This window comes from Fistularia commersonii, chromosome 25 (assembly GCF_037954325.1).
Source record: "Fistularia commersonii isolate RoL2024-O1a breed Wild chromosome 25, RoL_Fcom_v1.0, whole genome shotgun sequence".
Classification (NCBI taxonomy): Eukaryota; Metazoa; Chordata; class Actinopteri; order Syngnathiformes; family Fistulariidae; genus Fistularia; species Fistularia commersonii.
The window spans coordinates 5,856,864-5,875,816 of NC_141308.1; the positions used below are offsets into that span (position 1 = coordinate 5,856,864).

The 18,953-nt window shown below is 41.1% G+C and overlaps 2 protein-coding genes across 10 annotated transcripts in view; one reads left to right on the forward strand and one right to left on the reverse strand.

Moving 5' to 3' along the window:
• Nucleotides 1-793: 793 nt before the first annotated feature.
• prkab2 (protein kinase, AMP-activated, beta 2 non-catalytic subunit) lies at nucleotides 794-5,688 on the forward strand. 3 transcript variants are annotated; one of them, XM_086173297.1, is made up of 8 exons: nucleotides 794-895; nucleotides 1,920-2,096; nucleotides 2,192-2,349; nucleotides 2,457-2,550; nucleotides 3,193-3,307; nucleotides 3,958-4,091; nucleotides 4,220-4,288; nucleotides 4,813-5,688. In XM_086173297.1, the coding sequence occupies exons 2-8, from the start codon at nucleotides 1,938-1,940 to the stop codon at nucleotides 4,888-4,890; spliced, it is 807 nt and encodes a 268-aa protein (XP_086029423.1). In that variant the 5' UTR covers nucleotides 794-895; nucleotides 1,920-1,937; the 3' UTR covers nucleotides 4,891-5,688. The 3 variants fall into 3 exon arrangements, with proteins under 3 accessions (XP_086029423.1, XP_086029424.1, XP_086029425.1); XM_086173298.1 differs by having other exon boundaries at nucleotides 809-926; XM_086173299.1 differs by having other exon boundaries at nucleotides 820-895; nucleotides 1,929-2,096.
• A 1,196-nt stretch (nucleotides 5,689-6,884) lies between these two features.
• The window catches only part of LOC147218958 (myomegalin), a 41,499-nt gene continuing 29,430 nt past the window's right edge, over nucleotides 6,885-18,953 (reverse strand). For 3 of the 7 annotated variants that reach the window (XM_086173296.1, XM_086173291.1, XM_086173290.1), the window contains 20 exons: nucleotides 18,711-18,925; nucleotides 18,202-18,319; nucleotides 17,951-18,068; nucleotides 17,801-17,855; nucleotides 16,301-16,548; nucleotides 16,111-16,212; nucleotides 15,856-16,017; nucleotides 15,468-15,713; nucleotides 15,165-15,296; nucleotides 14,968-15,084; nucleotides 14,695-14,884; nucleotides 14,486-14,601; nucleotides 13,650-13,886; nucleotides 13,433-13,534; nucleotides 13,053-13,264; nucleotides 12,272-12,415; nucleotides 12,046-12,184; nucleotides 11,345-11,391; nucleotides 11,055-11,103; nucleotides 6,885-9,850 (listed from right to left, as the gene is read on the reverse strand). In XM_086173296.1, the coding sequence (XP_086029422.1) occupies nucleotides 9,711-9,850; nucleotides 11,055-11,103; nucleotides 11,345-11,391; nucleotides 12,046-12,184; nucleotides 12,272-12,415; nucleotides 13,053-13,264; nucleotides 13,433-13,534; nucleotides 13,650-13,886; nucleotides 14,486-14,601; nucleotides 14,695-14,884; nucleotides 14,968-15,084; nucleotides 15,165-15,296; nucleotides 15,468-15,713; nucleotides 15,856-16,017; nucleotides 16,111-16,212; nucleotides 16,301-16,548; nucleotides 17,801-17,855; nucleotides 17,951-18,068; nucleotides 18,202-18,319; nucleotides 18,711-18,925 (2,889 nt within the window). In that variant the 3' untranslated portion in view covers nucleotides 6,885-9,710. The remainder of the gene's footprint in view (nucleotides 9,851-11,054; nucleotides 11,104-11,344; nucleotides 11,392-12,045; nucleotides 12,185-12,271; nucleotides 12,416-13,052; nucleotides 13,265-13,432; nucleotides 13,535-13,649; nucleotides 13,887-14,485; nucleotides 14,602-14,694; nucleotides 14,885-14,967; nucleotides 15,085-15,164; nucleotides 15,297-15,467; nucleotides 15,714-15,855; nucleotides 16,018-16,110; nucleotides 16,213-16,300; nucleotides 16,549-17,800; nucleotides 17,856-17,950; nucleotides 18,069-18,201; nucleotides 18,320-18,710; nucleotides 18,926-18,953) is intronic. The other 4 variants (XM_086173292.1, XM_086173293.1, XM_086173294.1 and 1 more) reach the window with 4 other exon arrangements.

Sequence of the window (18,953 nt, forward strand, 5' to 3'; positions counted from 1 at the left end):
AACTATAGCTTGCACCTACTTCGCAATAAAAGCACCATCACAGAATCAAATCAGCTATGTGAACAGGGAACGATTTATTTCAGTCAATGCACAAATAATCTGCCATCCACATATGTCTCTGTTAAACACTGTTGCCTGGTGGCCTAGAGGAACATGCTACTCATTCTGCAGAACAGCTCTGGGTGTGTGTGTGTCTCCAAGCACGAGCTGCTGTGGCTGGCTGGCTAATTGGTTGAGTCTTACAACACTTTAAATGTATTTTATGGCCTTTGTATGGTTATTATAACATCTCTATAAGTGATTGGGAATATCTAATGCCCCCCCAGTAGGCAACCTGGGGACCCAGCAGGAGCAGAACTACAACTCAGCCCATGCGCGTTCGAGAAGCATCATTAAACGCACAATAATCCTGCTAAAAGGCAGATGGCCGTGCCTATCCAGTGCATATGAATATACTAGTTAACTTGTGATGATGCCAACAGCGTTCTGTGTGTTTGTATAATTATTTGTTTTTCATTAACCTCATGATGCATCAGCAGAAGTGCCTATATGAATTTACTAAATGGGCAAAATGCCTAGAAAAAAAAAAGGAGATTAACATCATAATCTCAGTTGGAGACTACATAATTGACTTTTTTAGAGAGAAGAGGGGACAGTACTGCAATGCTGATCCACGTCCGTGGGATGAATCTTTCTTCCTTTTCGGACACCCTGGAGGTTTCGCCCACGCAAAAACTCCGCGCCGCCCTTCACTCCCCCCTCCCCCCCCGTCTCTTCTGTCCTTCCCGCCTGCCGTAGTTTAGGCACCGCCGCTTTGCAGTTGTTGTGAGGGAGGTGGGTCCTCCTCTCCTACAACGAAAACAGACTACATGATAAAAAACGTCCGCCGGTAACGGTGAGTTTTCTCGTTTCACCGTCAATACAAGGTAAATGTTTTTATATTTTCTTTCTTTCCTGAGATTCCACCAAGAGAGAAACCGCCTGTTGTTTTTTGGAAAGCAGTCTTAACAGCTCTGAAGGCACCGGCTATAAATATTCTCCAGTGAAGTTCTCCGAGGCGGGCGCCGTCGAACTGTCACCCCGGCAGTTGAAGCTAGGGGTTATAAACGTTTTCTAATTTGTGAACTCTCTTAACTTTTACCGAGCACACCACAACGCGTCTTACTGAGTAATAGTATTAACGTTAAGCAGGTGTACGGTCCCGACTGGCACCCTTAGAAAGTTGTTACTGAGACCGTCTAGACGACCGGGAAAGCCGCTTATCCGCTTTTGGTGGTGCGTTCACCGACTGCCACCCGCAAACTTTTGACTGAAAAGTCAGGACTTCATTTTTTAGAATTAAATCCAATCATATTATTTGATGTAGAAATCACCCCTAAGAGTGTCAGTTAAAAGGGGAAGGGAAATATTTTTGGATGCATTATGAAGCTACTATTGAAATGCTCCTTATTATTCTGTGAAATATTGTAAATTAGCCATAGGACTCACTCTACGTGGTTCATTTAAAATATGTGGCCACCTGTTTTAATCATTCCTCACACATCCGTTTAGGGTTGGATTGATGATTGAAAGAAAATATCTTGATTGTTTTTTAAGTAGAAACACACATGAGTTTCCGGGTCATCATAATTAATACTTGTTCATTTTTAGGCTAGTTATTTTTAGGTTACATTGTTATTACTATTGCTAAATGGACAAAAAGCCTTTGAGATCACAAAACAAGATGCTTGCCATACCATGATACCTTTCTGGATGTAGGCAGGTTCTTGTCTTTTAAATTGTCAAATAAAAGTGAGAAGTTGGATGATGTTCCACATAGTGATGTATTTCTCAATCCATATCAGTGTATTTTTATTTTGTTATAAATAACTAGCCTCGACCTGAAAGCTGATGTCCAATTGGTGCTACTTTGTCACAAGTGCATATAGGGTGACACGATGGGCAACACAAGTGACAGGGTGTCTGGCGATCGCCATGGAGCCAAGGCTCATCGCTCAGAGGCGGGTGGCTCTCATAAAGATCAAGAACCCAGCAGCAAGATGGTGGACAGCACAGATGACCCCAACATCTTCAACACACATGGGCCAGAGTCCAAAGTACACATTTGTTTGAATGCACTTCAATCATTTTCTGATTTTTAGTGTTAAAGTAGCGGGCTCATGTTCTGCTGCTACGGTATTTATTCGTTTAGACATCGGAAGAGAAAGAATTCACTCCGGATCTAGACGACTTGGTGAAAACTGGTCCTCAGGCTCGACCAACTGTCATTCGTTGGGCTGGAGGGGGGAAGGAGGTCTACATATCTGGGTCCTTCAATAATTGGGGTACCAAGATACCACTCAATAAAAGGTAATTTCAAGCTTATATCAGAACAGCTCTTTGTCTATGGTTTACTCCACTGGTGGTTTACAATATTCCCAATATTCTTCTAATATAAGTTGTTTTTGTTTTCAAAGCCATAACGACTTTGTAGCAATCCTGGACTTGCCAGAGGGAGAACATCAGTATAAATTCTTTGTAGATGGACAGTGGATGCATGATCCCTCCGAGGTATATCAACTACAGTGTTTTGTGTTGCCGATGTTCATGAGACACCTATTGAGGATTATTTCCCCACATCTTAAGATATAGTGTGGGTTATGAAGGGGATTCTAAATTTTGCCATTGATAATGGTTTTTGGCTGTGGACTTCTTGTCAAAAAGGCCCTTTTTCAACAGACAATTTTGTTTATTTCCTGATGGCATTGCCAAAATGTTTTCCAAATAATGGCAATATATATAATAAGCCATTTAGAAATGAGCAAAAAACATGATGATTTGTGAAGTTGTAAGAAGGTGAGGGTTAGAGGAAAAAAAAAACAGTCTAAAAAAGGAATTGCCTCCAAAATCATCAAGAAATACCTAAAAAGCAACTTTAAACTAGATGTGCCCATTACTGTTCATTTTTTGGACTTTCAGGGGCTTCATTCATGGATAGTGAGTGAAATATGGCTGTAGCATTTCTGGTATTATTTATCATTTATTCATCATATTTAACCTGAGGGAGAAATTACTATGTATCCAAAAAAAATCTCAAAATGGATAATAAGCATGGTCACTTTTTAAAAGAGTAAATGTACTTAAATATTGTTACTGCAAACTACAACACTGAGCTGTGGCTTCATCATCTCTTTGTGACTATATCTCTTCCAGACGGTGGTGACGAGTCAACTCGGCACCATCAACAACCTGATACAGGTGAAGAAATCTGACTTTGAGGTGTTCGATGCCCTGCAGGTCGACTCCCTCGAGTGCTCAGACACGTCAGGTCAGGATGATCCTTTTTAAATCAAAATTTTCTTCATTTGTCTAACATTTACTGGCTATATAAGCTGACATCAACAGTTTTTGGAAAATATGAAGGTGCTAATTTTCGTTTTGAGAGTGACCAGGATGGATAGGATCAGGAATGAGTCAGAATGAATGAATGAATCAGAGGAACAGCACATTTTAGATATTTTGGACAGACGGTCACAGAAGCCTGACTGAGATGGTTGGGTCATGTACGAAAGAGGGATAGTGAATATATAGGTAGACGGATGCTGGAACTAGAGCTGCCAGGCAGGAGGTCTCGAGGAAGACCAAAGAGAAGATTTATGGACGTAAGTGAGAGAGGATGTGAAGGTAGTTGGTGTGAGAGAGGAGGATACAGAGAATAGGGTTAGATGGAGAAAGTTGATTTAGTGTGGCCACCCCCGAAGGGAAAAAGCCGAAAGAAGAAGGTAAACAGAGTGTAGCGCTTGTGAAATGGATGGTAAAGTGATTTAAAAATGGACAGAGGAAATTATTATGGATTTGCTATTTTTCATCTTGATTTCATTATAAACTACCCAGTAAAGACATTGAAAATATTTTTGTCTGATATTTGTTTTAGTGTTGAAAATTATCAATTGTGTATCTGTGACTTTGTCTTTACAGATCTGTCCAGCTCCCCTCCGGGCCCATATGGACAGGAGCAGTATGTCTTCAGGCCTGAGGAGCATTTCAAGGCTCCCCCAATGCTCCCCCCTCATCTCCTTCAAGTCATACTCAACAAGGACACCAACATATCTGTCAGTCTTCCATTGCCATGTCTAGCAATCTACAATTGTGACATATTTCCTGTTAACTTTTCTTTTCAGTGTGTGTGTATGTGTGTTTGCTCTGATGCTGAGTTTTCCTCTGCCTCCCTTTTTGGCAGTGCGACCCTGCCCTGCTGCCTGAGCCCAACCATGTTATGCTGAATCACCTTTACGCCCTCTCAATCAAGGTGAGCTCCCACTCTGAGGCAATAAATGTCAGTTTTCTATAGCTTTTTTGTCCAGGTAATGTTTCTGATTAACATTTTATAAAAAAGGAAGTAGAACTTGCGTATCCTGACGCACAAAATTATTAAAATTAGATAAAGGTATCAACGCATTTTGACATGCCATCCCGAAATTATCCCGAAGTATAATAAGCAGAATGGGCCAGCATATCCTTCAACCTCTAATGTAGAAAGTGGAGCATACTATTAATACTGAACAGTCGTTCAATTAACTGGTGGGTTTTGTCCTCTCAGGGTTAAATGTAATTTTCAAAGATCATCTTGAAAAATGAAAATGCATCAAAATGTCTGTGATGGGTAATTATTGTTGTACCTCAGAGTTTGATGTTTTTATTGCCAAAAGAAAAAGTGTAATGAGTGCTTTTGTAGAGGCAACAATGTGCTTTATTGCCACAAATTCAATTAATAGAACAAGCAAAAGGCTCTGGATCCCACTGATAGGCCTGGCTTCTATGTTTCCTCTGTAGGATGGAGTCATGGTCCTGAGTGCAACTCACAGATACAAGAAGAAATATGTGACGTCTCTACTCTACAAGCCCATTTAAACCTCGGGTCCGAGGCGCCACTGTGCTTTTAGAGAGCAGCTTGTTATTTTGTATCATCACATTTCGCCAAATCTTGCACTGAAACCAGTTTACAGGCAAGTTCAAGACCAGAGGCTGTGACGGCATTGTTTTTTTTTTTTTTTAACTTTTTTAATTTTTTTAAGGTCGCACCTCTGTCTACATAGGGCTATGAAAAAAGTAGCAAAGCATCAAGTGTCGGAGAGACAAAAAACATGCTGTGGCTTTGACACTGTGTCATTTAGAGGCTGATATGAAAAGGACTAAATCACTGTGTGTATTTCAGTGTTTCTTGCACTTTGTGTTCACATGCATGTCTGCGTGTTCAAATATTTCCAGCGTGAAGGCCACAGCCAGGAGGCAAAGACCTCCCATTTTCAAGAAGGGGAGTTTTGAGTGTATTACAAGAAACAATTTGATTATTTTAGAGTGAGGAGGCAAAGACCTCCCATTTTCAAGAGGGGAAGTTTTGAGTGCATTACAAGAAACAATTAGATTTTTAAAGTAATTGGAGGTATTTTGGACTATAGAGCATGCAGGATAAGAATTAATCTGGCCTGTAGCCTGGGTCGAAGTACTGAGCAGAGCAGCAGACTTGTTTGACAGTGAAGTGCAATAATCTGCTGACAAAAGAACTGCATTGTCGCTGATGTTGGTCTCTGTGTTGTTTACTATTAGTTTTGAGACTCTTTAATTTAATGGTCATGGTCACTGCAGAGTGTTTTCCCCTGCAGACAGGTCAGTGCGATTAAATGTGAAGGTCTTGAATTGTGTTGAAAAGGCTTGTTTCTGAGGTTGCCTTTATCTTGACGTCATTTTGCAAGCACTTTACCATCTCATGAGCAGGAATGTTGATAAGCGTTTAACTATGCAGCCTGACAACTTGTACTGTAGCTTCTCTGGACTTAGAATAATTTTTTTTTTCTTGGTATATATTCAGTCAGTGTTATTTATACATATATATCTATCTATATCTATATCTATATATATATATATAAATGGAGAGAGAGATAAATATCTATATATAGATATATATATCTGTGTGTGTGTATGTGTGTGTATATGTTTGTATCTATGTGTGTGTGGGCTTTCCTATGGAATTTATATATAGCAAGCTGGGATGCACTGGTAACATGACGTATAAACAGCTTCAACTTGCTGCTTTGCATGAACTCAATGTGTGCAACTTACAATTTTGCACAAGTTGAAGCGGAGCGTGTGTGTGTGCGTTTCATTGAAATTTTAAGCTTAACTATGTATTTAGGTACGGCGGCTTAGAGACATGTAGAAGCCCTGCTGTGACTTGTCCATAGTACTGGTCGGTGATTCCTGACAGCTGAATGGTGTTCAGTGCTCTGAAAATATTTTGTGAATGTCCAACCAAGCCATGATGGACAGGCATCATGGTGTTGGTGTTTTGAAGCTAAAACCAAAACTTGAATTTCACAGCTGTTTCAGGAATGTTTTAAAAAAATGCTCTGCAGAATAAAAGTGAATATTCCCTGTACAAGGTTTTACTTGTTTGAAATAAAGAGGAAAAGTTGTTCCTAACCTCTGTCTTCATTGTATTTCATCTCTCTGGTACTCGTGTAAATTGTAAAGGGATTTAAACTAAAATCAGTTTGTTTTTTATTTTAAAATTACTCATTTGGAAAAAAAAAATCATCATCTTTAATTCCTAATGACAAAGGTTTTCTTGCCATTGTCATACATGAGTAAATCCTTGCTCTTTTTTCATTTTGGAAGGGTCAGCGACTGATCTTGCTGTTTTCCTAACATTTCTAGGAACTGAATTTTAAGTCACTTTTTTAACCAATGTATAGTTTCCTTGGTTTGTGTTTTTGTTCATTGAGCATTGTAACCAAACGGAAAGTTCGCCTGTGAGATGAAGAGTTTTGCCATCGAGACCACTGTCAATGTTTATACATCTACTACGCAGTTCTTTTACTGAACCTGCCACAAAGAGTTACACATGGTGGGTTTTAAATGTTTTTTTTTATTCATTCTTTCCCCCAAAAAACTCGTTCATCACTAATACTTATGCCAACACAACACGTCATTTACTGTCATCAGAGACAGGATCCATGGGGCTCCTGCTTCGGCTTTCTAGTTCATTATGCAAAACAAAGCTGCTGCCCGGTCACATAAAAGCTGCACCAATCACAAAACACTATATACATACGTAACTTCAGAACCAACAATACATTCTTTCAAACTGCTATCTGATTCCCTTATTAATAACAAAAAGCAGTAAGGCATTGTTTACGCTTTAGCAAGGTGCTCTGTAAATCCAATGTTCTTATAATATTTCACGATCATTCATTGGCATTTTGCTTCAGGCAATTCTTCAGGGTTATTCCCTTTCACATCTGGTATTTCAAAAGGAAATAGCCAGCTCTGAACCCATTTAAATACTTGGCAGCTATTGTCTTCTCAACTTGAGCGCAAACAAAACCTAATTTGGCAGATCCCCGGTGGACGAGTGCTGGTTCAAGGCCACCTGAGAGCAGACTGAAGACTTACTCAAGCTAGATTTAAAGGCAAGCAAAGCAACATTGATCAGAGCATTATAAGTGATCAGTGACTTAACATCTTGAAGGCATATTTTGTGATTAATAATCAGACAGCCTATATGACTAATTGTTTCAAAATGGCGTTATTCTCTAAAATCCACTGCATATAAATTGTCCACAGCAGGAAGTGTAACAACCAAACACACTTGTACTACCATGATGTTTAACATCAAATTAAATCATGTAATGTTATTGCACAGCTACCCAGATGCTCAACTTTGCCAAAAGCAAATGTTGGATGTTTATTTACAAACAAAATCTCTCTCTAGCTCTCTCTCTTTCTCTCTCTCTCTCTCTCTCTCTCTCACACACACACACACACACACACACACACACACACACACACACACACACACACACACACACACACACACACACAAACATACATACACACACACACACACGCAGTTCATACAGTAAAAGCAGGTTATTTACAGCAGAAATGAGAGCTGTACTGCGATGAACAAATCAAACCAAACATGTTAGCATATTTACAAAAGAACAATTCTGCCAGCAGTCTGCCAAAGTTTGCATCATCTATAATCTACATTGCCATTTTCCATGAGAATGCAAACACAGCCTGAACAAGAGCACTAACAAATACATTAGAGAATGTGGCCTTTTGGAGGAAATCCACTTAGATTTGGTCCAACAAAGGAGGTCATTTCTATTTCAAAATTTGGAATAAACCAAAACACTTGTCTGACGGTTACCGTCTCTTTGGGTCTGAAAGACCATCGGAGAAAGACGTTTCATATTCTGTCTGTACAAAGCCGGGCTTCTGTCATACACATGGATAAGGCAAGCAGTTGTGACATTGTCAGAGTTCAAACTTTGGCAAGAATCGGCGAGTTCCTTGTTCTATAACTTTGCATATAACAATCACTGTCATGCAACACCGTGAAAGAAAACTTGTGGCTGCATGACATCTTGAATGTGACATGTGTCGGCCAAACAAAGGTGACAGTCTAATGCAGCATGATAAATCCAAAAAAACAATACGATTATTGCACATGCTCATATGAGAACTCCTATAGAGGAGCTTGAATACGCGTGTTTAGCCTGGTTCCATTATAGCTCTTTATCCTCTTTGTCTTTAATTTCCACAGCAAACATTAGTTTAGAAATCACACCTGACCTCAAAGCGGGCTTGAAAACATAACTGATTTAAATCCAACCGTCTCTTCTTTAAAGTCAGCGGTCAGAGGCCAAAAATTGAATTTTTGGAAATGAGACAAGGAGGCTCGGGGAACCTAAATTTACTTCCCGTAGCCTCCAATGGCTGACACACCATTCAAAAGCTTCCTTAACAAACACAGAAAAACTACTACACAACTATTTAGCAGTGATCAATATACATTCCTCAACTGTGTCTAATCATACATTGTGGGTGTCATTGTTCTTTGCATTGCATTTGCAAAAAAAAAAAAAAAATCAAATAAAAATTTTGCTAATAAAAGTGCCACAAGACATAAACCTGCATTTCTGTGGCAGTTGGAGCTGAGCATTAATTGTCTTTCAGTGAACTGTACTCAATCACCAATACTGTAAATGTTGCTGTGTATGCAGAATTCCTCGCTCAAACCACGATTAAACATGCGGGAACACTCATTTCGTCCACTGGCTCTCAGGAGAAGGTATTCTTAGACACAGATCTGGATGTGCTGGAAAGAACCTTTTTTTTTTTTTAACTTACAAGTCATATTTTCCCCTCTACAAATAGATGGGAAGTGATACCAGTTACCAGTGCAAACGCCAGAGCCTCAATGACTTTACATAATGGTAACAAAGTAAAACCGAATCACAACCATTCAAGTTCCTCGAGATCAGTATCTAGGAACAACTTCAACCTGCTCCATAAGTAGGACGCTTTCCACTTAAACCACCAGAGATACATTTCATTAACTTCCTTCTGTCGCATACCCAGCAAGGCAGACTGCTAACTGTGTCACTCAAAGACAATAATACTTGTGATGTTACTGGAGAGCGTTGAAATAGTACGGCGGATGTTTACTAAGGCTCAAGGTGCAGATTATGCTGTGCACATGTTGCCTGGAAGGAGAATGGATGGAAGCACTCTCATGGCAAAACAAAGGGGAAGTTTCAGAAGGCTGGTTTGGAGTGGGTGAGAAGGGGATGGAGGGCGTGAGGGGGGGGGGGGGTCTTGGCTGTTCCAGTGAGGAGGTCAGAGGTCAGAGGTGGTGGCGTTGAGGCTGGTTCTTTAAATTTCTAAAGCAGACATTGACTGCTGCGCTTCCTGGCTGCCGGGCGCTGAGTTGATGCAGCGACACTGGTTCTGGAGGCACCGCTGGTCTTCAGGAAACTGCAATCAGCAGGCTGCTCTCCGGCAGCACCTCCTGGGTCCTCAGCTGGATTTTAAGGTGAAAATAAGAGGGAATTGACTATTTAAGGGGTGTCAGGCAGTTTGATTTAACTGATAAAATGCCAAAAACACAAAGCAGGAAATGGGTTGCTGTGCAGTTAGTGGCTATTAAGTTGGGCGATGTTTAAGTGCTATATATCCAAACATTTGTATTGGTAGTTGCAAAAGACTCTTCCTCGTTGATTAGCCTAATAGTGCTATAATTTACCAAAATTCTTCTCCCTATAGATGACTGAAATAGCTTGATAAGAAATTGACAAAAATCAGCCCCAATTTTCTCTGAGAAAGGGTTGAGCAAATCCAAACTATCGATTACATACTGCGTGAGAAGCTACCATAGTAAAATAGACAATGACAAATACTTTATTTAGCACTTCAGTCACTGGGTCATACCATAATATTGGAGGCACACACACACACACACACACACACACCTGCACATTTTGCCATTGTGCTGTGTGTGCTGGTGTGAATGAACATGTGTCAAACCAGAATCCGAAGGGCAAATCTTTTATTCTTTTTTTGGGGCTGTCAAATAACTGTTCACATATTTGCATTATACTAGGACCGGACAAACTCAGAAACGCAAACTATGGGGTGTGCAGTTATTTTGACACACAGCGGAAGGCCGAAGCTCCAAATAGATTCACATACAAAAACGATATGGCTGTCTTGACAGCTCTCCACTCAGGTCTGTTTATGTTTCAGTGTCAGAGCTGTGGGCTATAATTCAACGTGTGGCCTTTTGTTCGAGTAACTCATTTCAGATCTTTACACCAGGACATCAAAATAAAGGCACACAAAATTCACATTGTCAATTCTGATTTTCCCAAAGAGGAAACGAGCCATATCGGTCAGTGCAGTAACATTAGGTCATTAAAAAGGTTTTTATGTGTATTTGCTCGTATTGTTTTAATAAAGGACAAGCATTTTAAGCATCTGATCGCTGTAATTTCAGCCCGCTCACCATTTAATTCTAGTATGCCCGCGAGCAAAGATGTCAGCGTGATTAAAACAACAAATTCATGCAGAGGTTAAAGCGACCCCAAACTGGCAAGCCATTGTCATATTTCATTTTTTACACCTCCAATTTAACAGGAAGGGATAATCCAGATAGGCCGACATTTAAAAGCCTCTGAGACAACATACAGTATACCTATTTTCAAGACCACAAGATGGCAGACAGTTACCAGCATAAGGAGAGGAGGAGCTTAGAGAGGAAAGTCTCAGCTCATTCTTCTGGAGGTGTTCAAAGGGGTAGGAAAGGAGAGACGAATGTAGGATGAAGGAACAAGTGAAAGAGAAAAAGCAAAACAGTGATAGATTGACAGGTATAATCAAAACAATAGACTCAGATCAGGACACAGCTGATGTGACAGTATTGACACACGTAGTACTGTGACATATGGAGAAGGTACATTATGTTCATAGGTCACCTACTAAAGGCTGCACTTATTTTTTTGTAATGAGTTTTTCCCACCTCTAAATTTGTCCTGGCTTTTTTCAGCACATCGCGGGTCCTTGACACTAAAAAGAATAGAAAAAAAAGCACTTTTATGCATGACTATAAAATTACAGTGATGAAACATTGCAATTAGCAAATTAACTACATATAACTTTCAAGAAATTGAAACAAGTAAATGTATTAAATTTCATAAGTAAAACTTTCTATTTTTGCAACCTTTCCTATTCACTATTCCTGGTATGAATCCTAATATTTTTCTCTCAAACACACCAATGGACCAGTGACCTGACCTCCATGCAAGCCTAACCAAGGAGTTACTATCCATCCACCCGTCTTCTGCCACTTATCCTGCACTCAGGGTCGCAGGGGATGCTGAAGCCTAACCCAGCTGTCATCAGGCAAGAGACAGGGTACACCCTGGACTGGTTGGCAGTCAATCGCAGAGACAAGACACATTCACTCACTCACTCATTTATCACTCACTTATTGCTAGAAGCCTAAGGTGGTAATTGATCCCTCACAGCCTGAATGACAACCATGATCCTACTCACTTATAAACACAGTGAACTCCTGTCAGGCTGTTGGATTTTTAATTTTTTTTTTTACCTGCTTGTCATCTGAAGGCCACCTAAAAGGACCAGATCGTCTCTCATTTTATTCAAACCTGTCTCCCCTCACACGCTCACGTGCACGTATCCATGTGCATGAACACCTACACTGGTTGACTATGAAATGCTCCATGTTCTCCTTGGTGCGGCTGGTGCTCCTCAGTCTTTGGATTGTCCCTTTGAGAACCTCTTCCTGCTCCGATATGCGGAGCTTTAAGGACAAAATCTCCTCCTGCATACACTGTTCCTTTATCCAACACACAGCGGATTTGACGTTACTACCAAATGTGCTTTTTCAAGATCAGGAAATGTATAATCACTTTTATTCCCATACCTTCTTAATGCTTTGGACGGAAGGGTCAGTGCTGGGCAGAGCTGCCCTCCAGAACATCTTCAACAGAGACATCGCCTCCTCTAGAATCTGTCTCAGAGTCTTAGTGTTGCACAGGAGAGTCTTAGCGCATCTATAATCCACAAACTTCAAGGAAAAAAAATCAGTCAAAAACCTCTTTCTTAAAATATTTTTATAACAATTTTTTTTGATGATGATAAAATGATAATTAATAGGATTGTAATAGTGGTTTGAAAATGCTTTTAAAGATCTTTGTACGCTAATATGCATTGTTAAATTTGTATTAAAGATGGCAATTTTAGGACTCTAACTAGGCTTTTGTAAGAAAGTGGTGACGCATTGCAGTCTAGTACTAATATAAGATTAATATCAAATACAAAATAAATGTGATCATTTAGGATAACAAATTAAATATTGTTTATTGAATCAATTAACTTTGCGTGACATTTTTTGGACTTTCAGATGCCGTGATTCTTGCATAAGATTAATCAATTCTCACCAACTGTCTGGCAACTACACACTTGAAAAGAATGAAAAATGCTTTTCTACAGTTACCATGTGTAAAATGTAAACAGTTCTTTAAAAACAAACTAAGCTTTTTTTCTAAGTGAAATTGAACATTTAATATACTTTTTTTAAAGTTATGACTTCTAAAACAAGCACACAGCTTCGAAATGCTGACAAATCATGCAGACCAATGCATCTTAATTTTTGCTAATTCTAAGTGTTTTGAAAGATTCTTGAAGGCCTTTTTAATTCTCACCAGCTCACTGTTCTGGCTGCCCTCTGCCAGTGCTGGGGTTTGACACGCCTGTAGCGCTGTCTCCATGTGGTTTACCAGGCTCCGGCCCTCAAAGACCTGTTGCTGCAGGGCATTGAAGTCATCTACATGACCAATCGCATGGCGGCCATTACGGTTGGAAAAGGATCCATCTGGTGCATCTCCTTCCAGTTCAGCATGAGGGTCAAGAGGATCTGCCGGAGACAAAAGAGCGATAAAAATCTAGGGAGGTGCTTTATGTATATTACTGAATGTTTATATACTGCAAAAGGGAATTTAAATTTAGAAGTGATCAATCAATCAATCATCAATAAATAAAAGGTATAATAGGCTGCAGCCATGCACTGGAGTTAAATACACACCGTTAGCAGTGCTATGGCTGTCATCCAGGTCTGAATAGGGAGGACCAGGAGACCCACAGTTAAACAGACCAATGTCCCTGACCGGTGGAGATGGAGCAGGGTCTGAGGAACACAAATGCAGCAATCGGGCTTTGGACAGACAGTGCTGAGCCTAACAAACTATTTAAAGTGTAAGAAATGGCATGCCGATCCGTATACGGAGAACGGTGTCTCTCACCGTGCAGCAGTTGTCGTCTGTAGAAGTTTTCTCTCTGAGGACTGGCAGTGAGGGCAGAAAGAGACGGAGTGCGAGGAGAGACGACGCCCAACTTCTGCTCCAGCTGTTTGTGGAGCTCCAGCTGCTTGAGAGCGCTATTCTCCTGGACACTGTTCTGCAACTGGGCTCGCAGGCTCCTCACCTCGCCCAATAGCTCCCCAAATTCTATTGGTAGACCCGGGACCTCGCACAAGTAGCCTGAGGGCAATATATAAAAAGTCAGGCAGATTATTTCAGACCCTTAACAGACAATAGTTAGCAATCATAAAACCAAGAATATACCGTATGATAAAAGACTGCCATATCTTATCAGTTTTTAATTACACTTCATTTGAGAGGATAAATATTTATTATAAAAGAAGAGAAAAAATAACAGATTTTAGTTTCATATGGTAAAAACAAGTTTAATCATACCAAATATTAAACAGATTGCACTTTCTGCTCCACAAATAGATCTCCACTACAGTAACTTAATGTCATGGAATAGCATAACAGAGGATGCAAATAAGAACATTTTGCATAACTACCTTACTATATTTTTGTTTTCTTTACAGTAATATCTATTTCTTTACTGTAATAAAAAAAATTCTGTTATACATTTGTACAACTTTAGTATCTTTAGATGCAGAATAAATATATATTTATTTGAAACGGTGCCATCTTTTAACATATTTTTGGCATGGATATAATGTATTTTTAATTATTTTTTAATATTAACACTTGATGACCGAGTGCAGTTAAAATATCCTACAAACAACACAGTTCTTTCATTTAGCTTGAAAGAGAAAGAGACAGACCTTTGCTAGACTTTGAGCATACGCGATCATATACGTGGAGTTCACTCTGCAGGGAGTGGATGAGCTCCCTGCTCTCACACAGCTGCTGCTGAAGAAGAGACACCTCATGCTGGAGCCTGTCGATGCACAGATACAGGAGTAATACATGGGGTCAACTAAATATATAAAAAGACGGATTATGAAAATGTGCATTCCTCCAGCGTACACACCTGTTGATTTTTTCCTGACTGGCCTGTCGTTCCTGCCTCAATGTGTGTATCTGCTGTCCCTGCTCCTGGCTGTGGGCCTGGAGACGTCTCAATTCCTCCTTCCACTGCTCGGCTTCCAGCTCTGCCTGCTTCAGGCGGGCGTGCACTGTGATTACTGACTCCCGCAGCTGTACCACCTCCTCACATGTGTCTGAGGGAGGAACATTATTCGAATAGATTTTGGTAAAAATAACACAAATCAAAGCTACTCAATCAAGCTTCTCGGTGACGTACCCGTGCTGGCCTGCAGACGAGACTGGAGACCCAAGTTTTCTTCCTTTAAGCCTCTGATTTCATTTGACAGCTGGGTGACCGTGTCCAGTCCCTGAATATAGATGTTTGTGGGCGCTCCTTGAAAAAGAAGGAGATATTTCGTTTGAGTTGCAATGAAGTCATCACTGCAACGCTGATGTGCCTTAGCGCTGCGGTACCTCCATCTCGACCAGCGCTGGCCAGTCTCTCTTCCAACTGCTGACGGAGCCTCTCGTTTGTCCTGATGGATTCCTCGAGACGCTGACGGAGACACCTCACTTCCTGCAGGTGCTCCTCTATCAAATTCACCCCTGCGGACAGAACGATGACAATGCAGTCATCATCTAGCTTGAGTATATGTCAAGCACTTACTTGTCAATATGGTTTTCAGTTTCAGTTGAGTCAATCTACTTTTGTAGATAGCCTTCTTACAATTACATCCAATTAGTTCTATTGACTTGCCTTGACTGACATCAGCTTACCCGTGTGGCTGTTTCCTAATTGATGCCCAGGTGATCCCACCGGATGAGCTGCGGTGTCTGTGTCCCATGGCGCTCCTCCTGTCACCAGACCCGAGTCGGACTTCAACGGGTGCGCTTCAGGAACGCCATCCAGATGATACTGCTGAAAGGCGCGATGGGATAGGTGGCTGTAGTTGGTACGTTCGTGCTGGTTTTGTGCGCCAGGTGAGAGAGTGAACAGCGGCTTTCCATGGGGGATGTTGAAGCCTGTAACACACAAGGGAAAAAGATGTGTTAATCCAAGAGGACTGTCACTTTAAATTGCTGTCTAGGATGACGGACAGCATAGGGAAGAGAGTCTCATGGTATTTGTTTCGAAATAAACTTCACACACTCCCTGGCCCCTCACCCCTGTTCTGCTCACTCATCTGTTTGCACAGTGTATCCAACTCTGGGCGAACAGCGATCACAGACAAGGCCCTGGGCTGGGGGTCAGGAGAGACTTCCCCACCCCAGACGTCAGGGCCACAGGGGGCAGAGAGGGAGGAAGGAACAGGCTCACTGAAAAGGGCTGGAGGAAAGTGATAGGTAGTGTCATACAAAACAAAACAAGAAAACAAACTCTTTGGGTACTTTACAAGTCATAGCCCTTTAAGTGCCCTACCTCTGAAGGGCTGGCTGCTCAAACCGACAGAGGCAGAGCAAAGCATGCTTGGACAGCTGCTGGAGGACTTGAGGGTGCCACGGAGACAAGGGATAGGAGGGACTACAAGAAGGGGTTGGAGGGCGAAATGATTGAAGAGAGATATTCAAGATGAAGACAAAAACGCAACAGACAAGTAAAGAATCCTCACTGTTCTGTTCAGAGCCATGTCCCGGCTGTGGCAGGTGGTGCTCGCGCTGATAGTCTCTGGCATCTAAATCAGAGCAGAGCTCCAAGTCTTCATTGATCCGATACTCATCAGAAACCAAAGAGGTCCTGTCCGAGTGGTCAGTGGTCTCAGAGAGGGCTTGGCAACTGGATGGAGTTTCTGAACGGTGTTGCAACTTGGTGTGGAGAGACTCAATGATTTTATCTTTCTGTTGAAGCTCCTTACTCAACCTACACAGAGACACACAAGAGGTGACTGGAGATTACAAATACACACAATAAGGGTAATGATAAAGGTGTAACATGAACAACTGATGATGATGATGAAAACGATGTATGGAAAGTCTAACCGGATGAAAAATGTCTCTGTGCTTGAAATGTGATTTCACACAGTAGGCCTATGAGCATATTAATTTATTTCAAGGATTGAAGGTTTTTATTGTCATATAGGCTCAAAGGAAATGTGTTGTCTGCAGGTAAGTGCCAGATAGTATGGCAAGGTATTAGAAACATAGAAGGGACACAAAACAGGACATGAAACAATAAATAAATAAGCATAATGATTTGTGTATTTGTTTATTCATTTATTACATGTGATTTTTTTTTTTTTTTTTTTTTTGCATTTTAACATCTTGCAATCGATTTTTAATTAGGTAAGTCTTTCTATCTTATGATTATTATTATCTGGTCTATTGAGCTGCACATTTTCCACAGCAAAAATATACAGTTCTACCGATAAGCCACTTAAGAATTAGTAATTCAAAGAAAAGAAATCCTTCTTACACTAAAAAATTAGGTTCAAAGTAGTGATTATTGATGATAGTGGCTGGATTTGTTGATAGCTACTATCCCTCTTTATCGTATTCTGACACAGGCTGTAGTGCCGGCGATTATCAAAACTTGATCTAGCGCATGTCAACGGAATTCAAAAAGGAGCCAAGTGGTGCATTCCTCCTTCTGCGGGGACGGACCGACACGCTGAGCCTCTTAATCCCATCTGGTGGGACACCTTCAAGTGGTCTATCCAGATAAAGCAACTTAACAATAAAGAAGGCACGCTGTTGCTTGTCTGTGTGTGTGTGTGTGTGTGTGTGTGTGTGTGTGTGTGTGGATTAACAGCAACCTTCTGTCTCCTCTTAACCATAGGCGGGCATGTGGTCAGCAGCTCACATGCTGTACTGTGCCACATGACAATGTAAACCAATAACCAAGACCGGGTTAGAGAGTTAATAACTTAAAGGGAATCCCGCAGATCACAAAGCCACAGGGGATATGATAGGCAGTTGCTTTCTAGTTAAAACACTCAATGTAGGATGACTCAGCAGAGGGTAGCATATGATCTTCAACCACAGTGTACGTGTATGCGTCTGTTTCAAATCTTTTAAACAATGAAACATGTCCATTTCTAATATCCTTCAGGCAACTACCAGAAATGTAATTTATGTATTCATACACAAATACCATTAAAATTAAGCTGACTCACTGTAAGGCAAGCAACTCATGGCCTGTCTTGTCATTATGGTTCTCCATGTGGTCTCCTGTAGATGTTAAACAAAATTAGCACGTGTGAGGGCACAGATTATCTAAGAATGTGAAATGGTAACTGCTGGAAGAGATGGATGAGGGTTCTTACGTCCACTGATCTTGGCAGCCACTCTCTGTGCCAGAGCCGAGCTTTGTGCCAGCTGTTCTCTAAAACTCTGCCCCATGTAGTAGTCGATATCATTGGCACGCAGCAGTTCCTCAAACGCCTGAATATCATTGAAGATTTCAGCAGATGCCGAAATATATGAGGAATAAAGTCAAATCGATTGTTGGACTTTATTGTGACACAATATAAAACAACTGAATTGAGAGTAAATTGAATGAGGGAATTTACCATACCTTGGTGGTATCACCCAGGTGTTGGGTGAGGATATGGGAGATTCCTTGACCCTCTCTCATTCTCTGCCTGAGGTGGGACAGCTCACGAGCTTGAGCCTGGATCAGAGAGTTGTACTTGCTGTAGTGAGAAGAAGAAGAAGATATGTGTTTTTGCTGGCAGCCAGCCTTGATCGCTGTGGTTTTCACAGCGAAGCACAAACTGATCACAAGCTAAACTAATTATACTGTAAGCACAGGTTTGTTAGACCTCTCTGTTGGAACCAAAGAATTTGTGCAATCAAGTAACATCTGAATGACCCCCTTCGACTTGCAGAAATTTCACAAAATTCAGAAATTCTGCCGAAATACTGGAAACAATTAGCAAGCAGACAAACTTGACTGAACAGACATGCATGATCTAAAAGGTCTTATATGCAGCATGTGGAATATAAGTGGAATATAAGACAACAAACACATGCAAACACACAGACACACATACACAGAATTACAGCCCTGTTCTTTACACTTACCCTGGCCAGGCACCACATTTCCCCTCTTTAAGTTGGCCATCCCCCTCGATCTTGGAGCTCTTCAGTTGGGCTTCCAGTGATGCGACACGTTCCATCAGTTCTTGCAGCTCCCTGCCGGGCTTGGGTCCCGATCGAATCCCTTGGGTGTCCGACATCCAGCCTTCATCCTCTTCCATGCCGCTCGGGGCCGGTGATGTCTCAAATGCCCAGTTTACCTAAAGGACGAGTTGTTATGGAGTGTTT